Raw genomic sequence first — 16069 nt, 5'->3', positions numbered from 1 at the left:
TCATCCCGGACAAAGCAGCTTGTTTTATTGATAACCCATCCACCACCTTCAACATTCACTCCTTACACTACCAGCGCACAGTGGCATCAATGTGAACCATCCACTGCAGAAAATTGCCATAGCTTTGTCGACAGCTAATTCCAAACCTGGGTCCTTTACCACCTTGAAGGACAAGGGAAGCAGGCACATGGAAATGCTGCCACCTGTAAGTTCCTCTTCAAAACCACACACTTTCCTGACTTGGAAATATATCTTGGTTCCTTTACTGTCTGTTCAATATCCTGAAACTGCAGCATTCAAGAAGGCAGCTCACCACCACATTCTCAAGGGCAATTAGGGATGGGCAATAAATGCTGACCATGCTAGTGATGTCCACATCCTGTGAGTGAGTAAAAAATATTCAACCCTTTCCATCCAGCAGAATCTAGGTGGAATAGAAGTTACAATTAAGCAGGTCTTTTCTCTATTCTTGATATTGAGCTGCATAGTTTTGGTGTTGAGAGGGTGAGGTGTCTGCCTGCATCAAACAAAGAATATATGTGAATAAGGATCCAATTGCAATTTGTTTGAATATCGGACCAGTGCCCAACGTTTCTTAGGAAACCGGAAGAGAACCCAAACAATTTGCGAAACTGTGAGGAAAGGATACTTCACAACAGGGGTGAAGACTCTAATAGGTATCTTTTAGGTTAAAACAAACTTTAATTTAATCACAGAATTAACCACATTAATATCAAAGAGTAAGCTTTACAATTATCAGTTAAACAGTTCTTAAATAAAAGGAAAAACTTTAACTTTCTATCTACACCTACCAATTAAGTAACCCAGTACAGTTCAAATGGCACTTACAAATAAAGTTAACAATCAGGGTTACTTGCTTATCTGTGCAGATCTTTGGAGAGAGACCCTTTCAGGAACCACCTGAAAATCCTTCTATCTTGTTAGACTCAAATCCTATCGCAGACTGCTGTTCAACTTAAAATCTTCTAGCAGACAGACCTGGCTCCTCCCATTAATTACACCATCTGCATCTCACTAAGTTCTCCCATGGCCTGCTCAGTTAGGATTAAACAGAACTCCCTCATAAATTATCTACACCCCAGGGAATCTCCAGCAATTGAAACAATATCCCATTAGCCATCCATATGTAAACATGTAAATGGTTAGAAAGCATGATTGCCTCAGCTTTTACAACTTCTTAATTACAGCTTTGGTAGACACACTGCCTATTTGTATTTTAAACCAGGGTTTTTTAATAACATTACTGCCACAAAAATGAAACATAATATATAACAAGTTCTACGTTCATCACAAATTTGTGATGTGCCACTTTCGTTGAAGTGACTCTTCCACCATATTTTTAATGCATGAATCGGGAGAATATGCAGATCGAGATCTGTACTGCACTGGAATCATTAAAGATATGCAGCATTGCTGTGAATTTCCCTGAATGGAGATATTAATAAAGCTAGTGCTGTAACAGAGTCAATCATACAATCCTATACATGTCAAACTTACGTGCTTGAAATAAGACAGTGTATTCCTTTCCCTTAGATTGGAGTGAGCGTAGGTCAGCAACCTTCACAGAACCTTGATAGAGATATTCAACCACCAAATGAAAACTGTCCTCGGCACCTTTTAGTAAACATCTTGCTTTCTCCGAGACATCAAGTTTACTGCAGTCACCTGGAGATCAGCATATCAATCAGATACAATTTATATTAATGTAACTAATATAATAGCAAAGATACTGTAAATGTTTAATTGGAATAAAGCGATATGGTAGAGTTTCAAGGATTCTCTCGTTCCATTCTCCTCTATTCTTTTGGAAACCGAGGCATTACCTTCTGCCGATCGATTGGCGGTCGAGATTCTCACTTTGAGAGCTCTTAGGTTTCAGGCATTTGTGAAATGATGGACCAGTCCCATTGAACAATTCCATCTTTCCTGATCTGCCGGAGAAGGTGGACAGACCTTCCCCAGGTTCACCAGCAAGGCCTGAGAGCATACCCATCTTTTGAATAGAAAGTTGCAAACTGGCCTTTCTCATGAGACTGCCAGACATCATTAAATCAGAAAGTACTGAGTGAATGTCTTGCTCTAGACTACAGCATAAACGGGTGGCACGGTAGAATAGTGGTTAGCACTGTTGCTTCACAGCGCCAGGGTCCCAGGTTCGATTCCCGGCTTGGGTCACTGTCTGTGCGGAGTCTGCACGTTCTCCCTGTGTCTGCGTGGGTTTCCTTTGGGTGCTCCGGTTTTCTCTCACAAGTCCCGGAAGACACGCTGTTAGGTGAATTGGACATTCTGGATTCTCCCTCCGTGTACCCAAACAGGCGCTGGACTAAAGGCTTTTCACAATGGCTTCATTGAAGTGTTAATGTAAGCCTTCTTGTGACAATATTATTATAAATCAATCATTCCCTCCCCCCCAACCACCAATAAAGGGCAGCACGGTAGCATTGTGGATAGCACAATTGCTTCACAGCTCCAGGGTCCCAGGTTCGATTCCAGCTTGGGTCACTGTCTGTGCGGAGTCTGCACATCCTCCCCGTGTGTGCGTGGGTTTCCTCCGGGTGCTCCGGTTTCCTCCCGCAGTCCAAAGATGTGCAGGTTAGGTAGAGTGGCCATGATAAATTGCCCTTCGTGTCCAAAATTGCCCTTAGTGTTGGGTGGGGTTACTGGGTTATGGGGATAGGGTGGAGGTGTTGACCTTGGGTAGGGTGCTCTTTCCAAGAGCCGGTGCAGGCTGAATGGCCTCCTTCTGCACTGTAAATTCTATGATAATCTATGAAAGCAGCAGGGTTAATGTAAATAGCAAAGATGCATGATCCAGCAGCTCACACATGCCCTCCAACCACTGCTACTAAGTATTATTTTTATAAGATTGTTGTGTTTCGGGACGCCTGGTTAATTTAGGGTAAAATGGAGTTATGAAGGAGGCCATGTCGCCTGTTTTGAATTCTGGCTGACAATAAGCCTGGGCGGTGAGGTTGTTAAAGATTAAAGGAAGGCCCAGATTGTTTCACAGTTCTGGTAATGGGTCTCGAGGCAAAACTGAATTCGACACACTGGTAATTTAAGAGCTGGCACCAGAATACTGGATTGCTGTGACAAACCCAACCCAATCACCTCAGTGGAGGCCACCTGCTGCCCTGAATGCCCTCAGGAGAGTTAGTGATGGGCAATAAATACTATACTGTTAGTGTCACCCACAGACCAAGAGTAACTATTATCAGTGACCACATTTATTTCCTCAATGAAATCACACAGTCACAACTTGACTGCAGCAAGATCTTTCAAAAGAGCATTAGAACACAGCGGACGGAATCTTATCCTATTTTTTCAAAATGTTGGTTATGGTGAGAAAACCATTGAGAATTCCGCCGATGGCAATAGTGGGAAAACTCACTAAATTTCGAGCCTCTGACAATTTTTTCCCCCACCTGATTCAAACCACGCTCGTGGCGGCTTGCCTCCGAGTTGCTCGCTCCGGGAAAACTTAATCTCTGTAACCAATGGAGCGCTCCATTTAAACGCCTCCCAGTACTTGTCCCGAGTCCAGTCGGGGGTGTGTGTGTGTGTGTGGGGGGGGGGGGGGGGGGGGGGGCTGCTAGGAACACAGCACCATGTTCCACGAAGAGAGCCCTCACCAAACCTCTGGATGGTGTCGAGCAGAGGAATGACATCCTGTACCCGTGATTGGCCGGACGTCCAGCAGGCAAGGTCACCAAAGCCGCCAGGGAGGCTGTGACCGTGATCATGAGCGTTAGCTCGCTCCATGAGTGAACGGAGCAACAATGCTGAGGAGATGAATGACCTTCTTCATGTCGCCAGCATAATTCAGCCTCCTCATGGCTCCCATTCCACCCCTTAACCCACCCATCACACCTGCACGATGAACCCTCACCCAGCCACCTCACAGACTCCCAACACTTCTCATGCCGCACACCCCTGACCCCCACTCCCCATGTACCCCCCAGTAGATAATCTGCTCCTCACATCCCCACTCCCACTCACATCCCACACATGCCAGGCTTCACCACCATCTGACCTGGCAGGACTCCCACGTACACTCTGCCCATCTCTCTCATTTCACGACAAACTCGAGCACAAGCGACGTGAGTGGGCACAGCCTGTCGGAGTCATGCCCAAGCTGAGATGCCTAATGCCCTTTGAGGAGAGAATCCTTGACCTGGCAGGCGATGAGCAGGACCACACCTGTATAGAGGGCTAAGTGGGGGCAGCAGACAAAAGTGAGCTTCGTCAAGACATGCAGCCATGGCGCAAGCCTCGCGTGAGTTAAAGTTCTTGCATCATTTATCCACCCCTGTGATACACTAATGCCATCTCACTTCCCTTGCTGGGACAACAGACCCGAGCAGCTCCAGGGAGACATCGCCGAGAATAGCATCGAGGAGGCATCATAGTTGTCACCCGCAACCCTCCACCAGCACGGGTGCTCACAGCTCGGTGGGAATAACTAGGAGGCAGGCTCCTGGAACACTGACTGGTGAGCACCTCACAGCTGGAGGTCCACTGTGGGTGGAGGAAGGAAAGTTCCAGTGATTCTGCATTCAGAGGATGCCGGAGTCCAGGACTCAGCTGAGCCCCTGGTCGTGACATCGTCCCGTCCCCCCCCCCCCCCCCCCCCCCCCCCCCCCGTCCCCCCCGGCCTGGTCCGGTCATCCCAGAGCTGCTGGAACTGCAACGGAGGAATCCCATCAGCTTCTGTCCTAGGATGTATTGCCATTACCCCAACACAACACCAACACCACGAGGGTGGCGACCGTGGTGGAGATCTTGGCGCCGGACGCGCACTCTGTGGCGGGGAATGTTCCACTTCATGGCTCAGCTCATGAACGCAATGGCTGAGGGCACGAGCTCCATGGTGCAGGACATCAACCGCATGGTGCAAGACATCAACTGCATGGTGCAGGACATCAACTGCATGGTGCAGGACATCAACTGCATGGTGCAGGACATCAACTGCATGGTGCAGGACATCAACTGCATGGTGCAGGACATCAACTGCATGGTGCAGGACATCAACTGCATGGTGCAGGACATCAACTGCATGGTGCAGGACATCAACTGCATGGTGCAGGACATCAACTGCATGGTGCAGGACATCAACTGCATGGTGCAGGACATCAACTGCATGGTGCAGGACATCAACTGCATGGTGCAGGACATCAACTGCATGGTGCAGGCACCAGTGAGAATCCACAAGTGTCAGTGCCAGAGAATGGTGGGGCCTCTGCATCTCACTCCAGCTGCCCCTCTTTCCCATGGAGGAGCACAGGGGGCCCCAGGCACCCGAATGGACGAAGATCGGCAAGACCGCAGCCTGGGGCCTTCCACCCAGCAGACCCTGGGGCTGTGCAGCTCATCTGACACACCCCTCCCTGCAAACGACACGCCTCCAGCCCCGCATACCGAGGAGGGCAGCACGGCAACACCCGTGCAACCTGAACGTAAGCCCAGACTCTCACCGGGGACGCCTGCCAAGGCCATGTCAGGCAACAGCTGTGCATCCTGGGGATACACCCTGACGTAGTGGGAGGGTGAGGAAGAGTAAGAAACTAAAGGCTGCTTGTGGACACGGACGAATGTAAACACCAGTCGGGATAAATCATGATTGTAATATCGCTCTTGTATTACACATCACTTTGTCATTTTGTTCAGCCATACAGGTCCTCCATATTGCTGTGATCCCTAAACCACCCCTGCGCACTGTCAGCGTTTCAACCCTGTGGAATGTGTGAACCACAGCGATATCTCCCACAGTGACGATGCAGTAAAGACACAGCGCTGCTGGCACTCCTCCTGGTCCAGCTGCTCACCCCGCTGCCGTGCTCACCCCGTTGCCATGCTCACCCCGTTGCCATGCTCGCCCCGCTGCCGTGCCAGGTTGTGTGGAGCGCAGCAGACCACTATGCTGCGGGACACCGTCTGGGTATTGTATTGGAGGGCTCCCTTCGACCAGGTCAAGACACCGGAACCACCGCATCTCACGCAGTCCAGTCGCCTGTTCCACCAGTGCACGCAGTGGCGCATGAGCCTCGTTGTGGCGAGTCTAAGCGGCTGTTTGTGGCCACCTCCTGATTGGTTACCCTTTGACCCCGAGGAGTCAACCCCCTCCAGCTGCTGTCCTCCCTCAAAGACAGCTGGGATCTGTGAGTGCTGCAAGTTGCAACTCTCATGGACGCTCCCTCGGGCATGTAGCATTTTTAAAAGGAATCTTTGCATATTTAGAGAAGTGATATTTCAAATAGACACTAGAGGGCAGAGTGGCCATTTGGTTCTGCCTCGTTTTAAAACTTCACCAAGCAGAAGTTTGAAGTTGACAATGGAGCGAAATAACAGTGAAACAATTGGACTGCTCTAATATTTATGCCAATTAAAAGCAGATCAAATTTAGACCAACTATTATTACCTTGTAGAAGAAAATAGTGCATGGCACTACTTGAATTCAGCACGCAGCCAAAATTGTCATTTTCCATTCTTCTCCCAGATTCTTCAATTATTTCTGATAAAACCTTTGCACATGTTTGGTGCTTCCCCGCATTTAACTTTGCAAGCAGGTCAGCTTCCTTTCTGCTCTACAATTCAGTGGAACATAAAAAATATAAGATCATTTTCCCTGTATTCCTGAACACAGCTGTTATTTCCGAAATACAGTCAGATATAACCCACATAGCCCCGTTTCCAGGCTGTGTGGTTAAGTTAATGATTTCTTGTCATTACATCTCTCTTTTTCTCGGCGCGTAATCCAGAGACGCAGGTCAAGGCTCTGGGGACCCGGGGTTCGAATCCCACCACGTCAGATAGTGAAATTTTAATTCAATAGAAATCTGGAATTGTAAGTTGACCATGAGAGTCAGCATGATTTTATGATGGGTAAATCGTGTTTGACTAATTTGCTAAGGTTCTTGGAAGAAGTAACAAGCCATGTGGATAATGGGGGTCTTGTAGATGTAGTATATCTGGACTTCCAGAAGACATTTGACAAGGTGCTATACTGAAGGTTAATACATAAGGGAATATCCCAATATCCCGCGGGATTGGGAGTAATAGCTTGGAGAGAAGATTGACGAGCCAACATAAAGCAGAGAGTGGGATAAATGGGTCTTTTTCTGATTGACAGGCTGTAACTAGTGGTGTACCACACGGTTCAGTCCTCGGTTCCACTTATGTACAGTTGATATTTAATGACTTAGATACGGAGATAGAATGTACTGGAGCCAAATTTGCGACGACACTAAAATGGGAGGGAAAACTAGTTACAAAAGGAAATAAGAAATTTACAAATAGGTATGAGTGAATGGATCAACATTTGGCAGATGGAATTTACTGTGGATAAGTGTGAGGCTGTTCAATTTGGTTGGAGGAATAAAAAGGTAACTTATCTAAACGGAGAGAAAGTTCAAAATGCTTTGGTAGAGGAATCTGGGTGCCCTCGTTCAAGAATCGCAGAAAGTTACTATGAAGTGCAGCAGGTAATATGGAAGGCAAATTGAAATTTGGCATTCATTGCTGATAGAATAGAGAATAAAAATAGGGGAAAGCTGTTGCAACTGTGTAGGGTTGTGGTCGGCCGTTTGGTGCGGCCGTATCTGGGGTTCTGTGCGCAGGTTTGATTCCCTTACTTGAGGAAGGACATAAATGCAGCACGGAGAAGTTTCACCACATTAATTCCAGGAATGAAGGACTTGTCTTGTAAAGAGAGATTGAGCAGTTTCGGCCTAAACTCCCTGGAGTTTAGAAGAGTGAAAGGAGATCAAATTGAGGTATATAAGATGCTAAAGGGGATTGACACGGTAGACATGGAGTGTAAGTTTCCCCTTGCTGGACATTCTAGAACAAGAGGCCATAGTTTTAGGCTAAGGGGTGGAGGAAATTAGGAGGAATTACTTCACTCAAAGGGTTGTGAATCTGTGGAATTCTCTACCCCAGCGTGCAGTGGACGCAGGAACACTAAACAAATTTAGGGAGGAGATAGATAGGTTTTTAATTAGTAGCGGGGTTATGGGGAGCAAGCAAGAAGGTGGAGATGAGGCCAAGATGAGATCAGCCATGATCATATTGAATGGCAGAGCAGGCTCGAGGGGCTGAATGGCCTCCTCCTGTTCCTAGTTCTTATGTGTGGTTATGTCTGGTTGATTGGACAATAATTTTAATGTTCAAATTGTAACCTATCAAACTTATCCATGTGGGGATAAAATAATTGTCGAAACCAAAGGGAACGGGAATGTGTTGGAGCTGTAGAAACTGCAACAAAAAGTAGCAACTTTAAGAACAAGAGACAGATGGTCTGGTGTGTAGGGGGGCTGCTTTGAGGCAATAACGAATGGGATAATAAAGTGGAGGGTGGAATCTAAAGTGGAAGAGAAATAACCCTAAACATTGAGTTCGGCAACTTTAGATTTTGATCTTTCAGACAAAGAGTCAAAGGACTCGAACCGTTACCTCTGTTTCTTTCCTGATAGATGCTGGCAGATCTGCTGAGTGTTTCCAGTGTCCTCGCACCTTGTTACATAAGAACTAGGAGCAGGAGTAGGCCACCTGGCCCCTCGAGCCTGCTCCACCATTCAATGAGATCATGGCTGATCTTTTGTGGACTCAGCTCCACTTTCCGGCCCGAACACCATAACCCTTAATCCCTTTATTCTTCAAAAAACTATCTATCATAACTACATTAGGGGTTAAATGTTTTTATTTGATATTTTCTCTTACCTGACAAACTTCTTTCACAGCATTAAGTGCACAGCACTTAAAACATTCCAAAATAATGGAGTTTAATTTGGTTAAAGTCTCCATCTCATTCCAATAGATTACTATCTGGTCGAAGGGCTTTTCCTGTAAATGAAATACAGCAGACAAAATGAAATGTTTGACCACTCTTAGAAGATCCTGATATATTTATAAAGACTGAATTATAATGAAAGTTTGGTGAATTGGAACACCAACTGAGATAGTGGGGTGGGCGGAATTTTCCCCAGAAGTTACTCAGTGTCATTTCAGCCGGTAAAATCAGTGTGAATCGTGCCAGCTGTTCCAGTGCGATTCCTGTCGCGATTGTCCCACACGTAGCTTTTTTTTTGGAGTGGGGACCTAAAGACGCTGGCAAAACGGATCCTCAAGGGCACCCCAGTCTCCAGACAACCTGACAGCCTTCCCCCTCCTCTACTCACTGGCGCTCCCCCCCCCCCCCCAAGTGACCGACGCCCTGCTATGGAGTCACCAAAGTCCCCCACTTAGACTCAGGACCCCCTCAATTGGTCCTTCCAATCCACTTGATCCAGGCCCCTCAAAACTTATGTCAATCAAATCTCCCATCCGCCTCCTCTGATCCAAGGAAAGCAACATCAGCCTAGCCAATATTTCCTCATAGCTGCAAATTTTTCAGTCCTGGCAACATCCTCGAAAATCTTGTTTTGACCATCTCGAATCCAATGGTATCCTTTCTATAATGAGGTGGCCTGAACTGTGCATGGTACTCAAGTTGTGGCCTAACTAGTGTTTTATGTAGTTCCAGCATCACCGTGCTCTTTTTTCTATGCCGTAGCTAATAAATGAAAGGATTTCATGTGCCTTCTTCTTAATAAACATTTTTTATTGAGGTATTTTTGATTTTTACAACAACAAAATAAACAATGTACATGAAACTATAAACATAGTGTAAAAGCCGTCTTCCTCCCCTTTCAGGTCCCACCTTTATTAACCCCCTACTCTGAGCTAAACTAACCCCCGTCCCCCTCCTCTGCTGACGATTAATTTTCCGCAAAGAAGTTGACGAACGGTTGCCACCTCCGGGTGAACCCTAACAGTGACCGTCTCAAGGCGAACTTGATTTTCTCCAAACAGAGAAAGCTAGCCATGTCAGATAGCCAGGACTCCGACTTCGGGTGCTTCGAGTCCCTCCAAGCTAATAATATCCGTCTCCGGGCTACCAGGGAAACAAAGGCCAGAACATCTGCCTCTTTCTCCACCTGGACTCCCGGATCTTCTGACACCCCGAAATCGCCACCTCTGGACTCAGTGCCACCCTTGTTTTTAACACCGTGGACATGACACCTGCAAACCCCTGCCAGAATCCCCTAAGCATCGGACATGCCCTGTACATGTGGACATGGTTCGCTGGCCCTCCCGCACACTTTGCACACCTGTCTTCCACCCCAAAGATTCTGCTCATCCGGGCCACTGTCATGTGAGCCCGGTGAACAACTTTGAATTGTATCAGGCTCAGCCTGGCACATGTTGTGGACGCGTTGACTCTACTCAACGCGTCCACCCATAGGCCATCCTCTATATCTCCTCCCAACTCCTCTTCCCACTTGAGCTTCAGCTCCTCGGTCTGCGTCTCCTCTGACCCCATAAGTTCCTTGTAAATGTCAGAGACGCTCCCTTCTCCCATCCATCCTCTGAAAACTACCCTGTCCTGTATCCCCCTTGGTGGTAGGAGCGGGAAGGTTGAAACTGGTCTGCGTAGGGAGTCCCGCACCTGCAGGTACCTGAATTTGTTTCCCCTCGCCAACCCAAACTTCGCCTCCAGCACCCTCATACTCAGAAAGCTCCCTTCTATAAACATATCCCACATCCTCTCAATCCCTGCTCTCTGCCATCTCCGAAACCCCCCGCCCATACTTCCCGGGGCAAACCAGTGATTATTACAGATTGGAGACCAGACCGATGCTCCCACTGCTCCCACATGCCGCCTCCACTGGCCCCAAACTCTCAGGGCCGCCACCACGACGGGGCTGGTGGAGTACCGTGTCGGCAGAAACGGCAGAGGCGCAGTTACCAACGTCCCCAAACTGGTGCCCTTGCAAGAAGCCGCCTCCATACGCTCCCATGCCGACCCTCCCCTCGGCTGCCCAAATCCCCCCCCCCTCCATCTGCACCATGAACCCTTTTAGTTCCTTTGTCATTGCTGGCACCCTGTCCGTTTTTGAGCTTGACCGGTCTAAACCAGGATCAATAACTGTATTGAAGTCCCCTCCCATGACCAACTTATGTGAATCCAGGTCCGGTATCTTCCCCAGCATCCTCTGTATAAACTCCACATCGTCCCAATTTGGCACATACACATTTATTAATACCACCTGCACCCCCTCCAGTTTCCCACTGACCATATTGTACCGACCTCCCATATCCAAAATTATTCTACCTGCCTCAAACACCACCTGCTTGTTGATCAGAATCGCGACCCCTCTAGTCTTAGAGCCCAGCCCCGAGTGAAAAACCTGTCCGACCCATCCCTTCCTTAATTTAATCTGGTCAGCTACTCTAAGGTGCGTCTCGCGTCTCCTGCAGCATTACCACACCCGCCTTCAGTCCTCTCAAATGCGCAAACACTGGGTACAAATGACGTCCGAAAAAACAAAAAACGAGAATCTTTTTTAAAACATGAATGTTGCAGCAAAGTTCAAAAGTTCTCAGTCCACCACCAGTCCTTTCCTTTTTGCGAAGCCCAGCGCTTCCTCAGACGACTCAAAATAAAAGTGTTGACCCAGAGACGGGCCAGATACAGCAGTCCGAACTTCACCTTTTTCTTAAAAAGGGTCAACCTGATCTGGTTAAAGCCTGCTCGTCTCCTGGCCACCTCCGCACTCAGGTCCCGATAGATCCGCAGGATACTGTTGTCCCATTTACAGATCTGTGTCTGCTTGGCCCACTGTAAAATGCGTTCCTTGTCCAAGTACCTGTGGAATCTCATCACCATTGCCCTCAAGGGTGTCCCATTCGCGGCTTCCTCGCGAGTGCTCTGTGAGCTCTGTCCACCTCCAAAGGTCGGGAGAATGCCTCATTCCCCAGCAGCTTCTCGAACATGTCCGCTATGTATGCCCCAGCGTCCGCTCCTTCGGACCCCTCCGGGAGCCCGACGATTCTCAAGTTCTGCCGGCGGGACCTAGTCTCTAGGTCCTCCACCTTCTCCAGGAACCTTTTCTGCTGGTCTCTCAGCATCCCCATCTCCAACTCCACCGCAGTTTGATGTTCCTCCTGGTCAGCCAGCACCTTCTCTAGTTTCTGGATCGCCCGATCTTGGGCATCCAATCTAAGCTCCAGCTGCTCAATTGACTCTTTTATCAGGTCCAAGCAGTCCCGTTTCTGTTTAGCGAAGCTCTCCTGGATAACTTGCATCAACTGCTCCGTTGACCACTGGGTCGACAAGCCAGAGGTCCGGTCCTCTGCCATGCTATCTCCCGCTGCAGCATCAGCCCAAGCTTTCTCCGTTCATCTGTTTCTGCCTTTGCGAGCATTTCTAGTCCTCCTCTCCATGCACCAATGTGGGAATTCAGTACACAATTGCCTCTGTCATCAATTTTTCAATTCAAGTCCGGTAGAAAATCGGGTTCAAAGGTCCAAAGGTCTGACCCGAGCGGGAACCACCAAATGTGCGACTTACTCCATCATAGCCGCCACCGGAAGTCTTCATGTGTCCTCTTAACCACCTTAGTAACCTGCTCTGCTACCTTCAGGGATCTCTGGGAATTCCCTCCAAGGCCCCTCACTTCCTCCCATTTATTGTCTAATCCTTTGCCTTGTTTGATTTCCCCAAAAGCGCCACCCCACACTTCTCTGGGTTGAATTCCATTTTCCACTTTTCCACCCACCTGAGCAGTCCAACAATCTGTGAGCTGAAGGGCTCGCCACTGTTGCAGTTTCTCCTGAGAACTGCACAGAAAGATCCCACCTGAACTATTGAAAATGGTATGTCTGCCATCAAAGGGCTCCTTCAAAACTAGCCCAAGCCACAGGCCACATTCTCAATATGAGATGCGGCAATGCACTTCTGGAGGGCCCTCACTTTACACTTCAAGTTACGTTTACCAATAGAATTTAAATCAACGTTGTGACTGCTTCTGAGGGTCTCCATTTCATCCGGATTCAGGTTCCGTCAAGCTAAACTGCTAACCTGTAATGTTGCTGAATATTATGAATTAGCAACTCCGCACTTAATTTATGTAAATATGTGACAAGACCTCTGCCTGATGCCATTAAATCAAAAACCACAGAAGGGTTGGTTTCATAGACTACCTTCTCTATTCTTTTTTGAAGGTCAATTCTTGTCATTTCTCTCCACTCAGTGATCCAGTCGGTAATTCCACATGTCATGGTGAAATGGCAATTCCATATCTGAAGAGCGAGTGAAATATTTATTAATTACATTAAAACATTTCACCGTATCATCCAAAAGAATTACAAGCATGCTAGATTTTTTTGTTAAATAGTTCCAGCTTTATGCTCGCTATTCCGATGTACACTGTAGGAAAGGTTCCAACATCTGCTGCTCCCAGAGAGCACAGTTCAGAAGGTCATGTCACCCACACACTTGGGCAGGACCCCAAGCAGATCCCTGGCTTCTGATCAACGGCAATACCTTTTTAGTGCTGAGGGTGGACTCGTGCCCTGGCAACTCTTGGCCTCCACCAACAAACTCACCCACATGTAAGAGCCCCATTCAATCTGTGTGTGAAATGGGAACATACGGACGTAAGAACGAGGAATAGGACTAGGCAAATCAGCCCTTCGAGCCTGCTCCGCCAGTCAATAGGAACATGGCTGATCCCCCCTCGGCCTCTTGCCCACCTTCCTGCCCGCTCCCCATAACCCTTCACCCAGTTACTATTTAAAAACCCATCCACCTCCTCCTTAAATATGTTTATAGTGTTTCAGCGTCCACTGCACTCTGAGGTAGAGAATTCCACAGATTCATGGCCCTTTGAGTGAAGTCATTCATTTCGACAAACTGCATTCCAACTGAGAGCAAGTCCATGGTGCCCGTGCTGAAAGGGTACAGGTGCTGAGTTGTCAGTGCCCTGCTCTCTCGTCCCCCTCCCCTCATTCATAAGTTGCAATTACAAATGTGGAGTAAGATTCATTCCCTAAGACTGTGAGGAGAATTAAGGGTCGGGAGTATCCCACAGATTGTGAGGAATAATCCTCCCCGCTCCCTTGTCTGGTTAGAATTCAACTCTTTGCAGTTCAACTAACAAATCCTGAAACTTATGCAGTAGCTGAAGATGTTAATTTATGTTCTGGGTGGAGACCCTTCCAGAGAACCTCGTCTCCTTTCTGGTGCAGATGTGACCCCAGATTAAGCCAAGATAGTGAGTTTTATTGTCTAAACCTCACGGGGCTCCAAACCAAGGGCGCGATCTACCAGCCTCGTCGTGCCCAGCTCAGGATGTGACAAGGCTGGTAAATCTCGCGAGGCCAAATTAGGTTTTCCATTCAGTGGCCAACTAACTTCACAGTAAGTGGTTGGCTTAATGTTTTGGTCTCTTTTTTTTTAAACCATTTTGTCCTTTAAAATCAGTAATAATTTCTCATCCAGAAAATGTACACCAAATCTGGCTGATTGACAAAAGGTAACATTCATTTGAGGTAAGAGTTGTCAGTCTCACTCATTGTTGATGTGGAGATGCCGGCGTTGGACTGGGGTGAGCACAGTAAGAAGTCTTACAACACCAGGTTAAAGTTCAACAGGTTTGTTTCGATGTCGCTAGCTTTTGGAGTGCTGCTCCTTCCTCAGGTGAATGAAGAGGTATGTTCCAGAAACATATATAGACAAATTCAAAGATGCCAGACAATGCTTGGAATGCGAGCATTAGCAGGTGATTAAATCTTTACAGATCCTGAGATGGGGTAACCCCAGGTTAAAGAGGTGTGAATTGTGTCAAGCCAGGACAGTTGGTAGGATTTCGCAGGCCACATGGTGGGGAATGAATGTAATGCAACATGAATCCCAGGTCCCGGTTGAGGCCGCACTCATACGTGCGGAACTTGGCTAGAAGTTTCTGCTCGGCGATTCTGCGTTGTCGCGCGTCCTGAAGGCCGCCTTGGAGAACGCTTACCCGGAGATCAGAGGCTGAATGCCCTTGACTGCTGAAGTGTTCCCTGACTGGAAGGGAACATTCCTGCCTGGTGATTGTCGCGCGATGTCCGTTCATTTGTTGTCGCAGCGTCTGCATGGTCTCGCCAATGTACCATGTTTCGGGACATCCTTTCCTGCAGCGTATGAGGTAGACAACGTTGGCCGAGTCACACGAGTATGTACCGTGTACCTGGTGGGTGGTGTTCTCACGTGTAATGGTGGTACCCCTGTCGATGATCTGGCACGTCTTGCAGAGATTGCCATGGCAGGGTTGTGTGGTGTCGTGGTCACTGTTCTGAAGGCTGGGTAGTTTGCTGCAAACAATGGTTTGTTTGAGGTTGCGCGGTTGTTTGAAGGCAAGTAGTGGGGGTGTAGGGATGACCCGAGCAGAAACTTATAGCCAAGTTCCGCACACATGAGTGCGGCCTCAACCGGGACCTGGGATTCATGTCGCATTACATTCATCCCCCACCATCTGGCCTGCGAAATCCTACCAACTGTCCTGGCTTGACACAATTCACACCTCTTTAACCTCTATTAGTCTATATATATGTTTCATGAACATACCTCTTCATGCAGTGCTCCGAAAGCTAGTGATATCGAAACAAACCTGTTGGACTTTAACCTGGTGTTGTAAGACTTCTTACTGTGCTCACTTATTGTTGTCACAGTGTGGAATGCCTTTCCACAAAGAGGATTTGAGGCAGGAATCAGTGCAGCCGGGAATGGGATTCACATTCTCAGCGGAGGGAGGAACAAGGCACTCAAACTTTTCACTCCTTTTTAATTGTTCAAGTGCCGCCCTAGGTCAAGTGGCCTCCTGTGCTGTCGGCCTCTATGGTCCTTAGCAGGATGCTCTGCACTTACTCTTGTTCCTTTATAAATGATCATTTGAAACACAGCCAACATACAGAATGCAATACTCTTACTCTGCACCGAATACCCTTTAAATAGATCTTCAAGGGTGAAAGGGCAAATGTACCTCCAGTTCTTTCTTGTCAGTGAACTTTGCTGTGGAAAGCAAGTCTGTCGGCAAGATTTTCGTTCGCCAGGTACGGAGGTTGTCTTGCGCACTGTCGATTACTGATTTTACATTGACGTGGGCTGGATTTTCCTTTGGAGATGGTTCACCCTGCGACTGCTGGAACAGAGTGGGGAGGAAAACAAGGTGCAATCAATGCAAGT

General features: G+C 47.8%; 1 protein-coding gene across 5 annotated transcripts in view; it reads right to left on the bottom strand.

Annotated features, from left to right (window-relative positions):
• LOC140395585 (E3 ubiquitin-protein ligase rnf213-alpha-like) overlaps nt 1-16069 on the bottom strand; it is a 192537-nt gene that overhangs the window by 126061 nt on the left and 50407 nt on the right. For 4 of the 5 annotated variants that reach the window (XM_072483546.1, XM_072483547.1, XM_072483549.1 and 1 more), the window contains exons 18-22: nt 15867-16025; nt 13045-13143; nt 8740-8862; nt 6440-6605; nt 1519-1686 (exon numbers count right to left, since the gene is read on the bottom strand). In XM_072483546.1, the coding sequence (XP_072339647.1) occupies nt 1519-1686; nt 6440-6605; nt 8740-8862; nt 13045-13143; nt 15867-16025 (715 nt within the window). The remainder of the gene's footprint in view (nt 1-1518; nt 1687-6439; nt 6606-8739; nt 8863-13044; nt 13144-15866; nt 16026-16069) is intronic. The other variant, XM_072483548.1, reaches the window with a different exon arrangement.

Source organism: Scyliorhinus torazame, chromosome 18 (genome assembly GCF_047496885.1).
Source record: "Scyliorhinus torazame isolate Kashiwa2021f chromosome 18, sScyTor2.1, whole genome shotgun sequence".
Taxonomy (NCBI): Eukaryota; Metazoa; Chordata; class Chondrichthyes; order Carcharhiniformes; family Scyliorhinidae; genus Scyliorhinus; species Scyliorhinus torazame.
The sequence above is the reverse complement of the archived record's forward strand: the minus strand, read 5'-3'. Positions and strand labels throughout refer to the sequence as shown.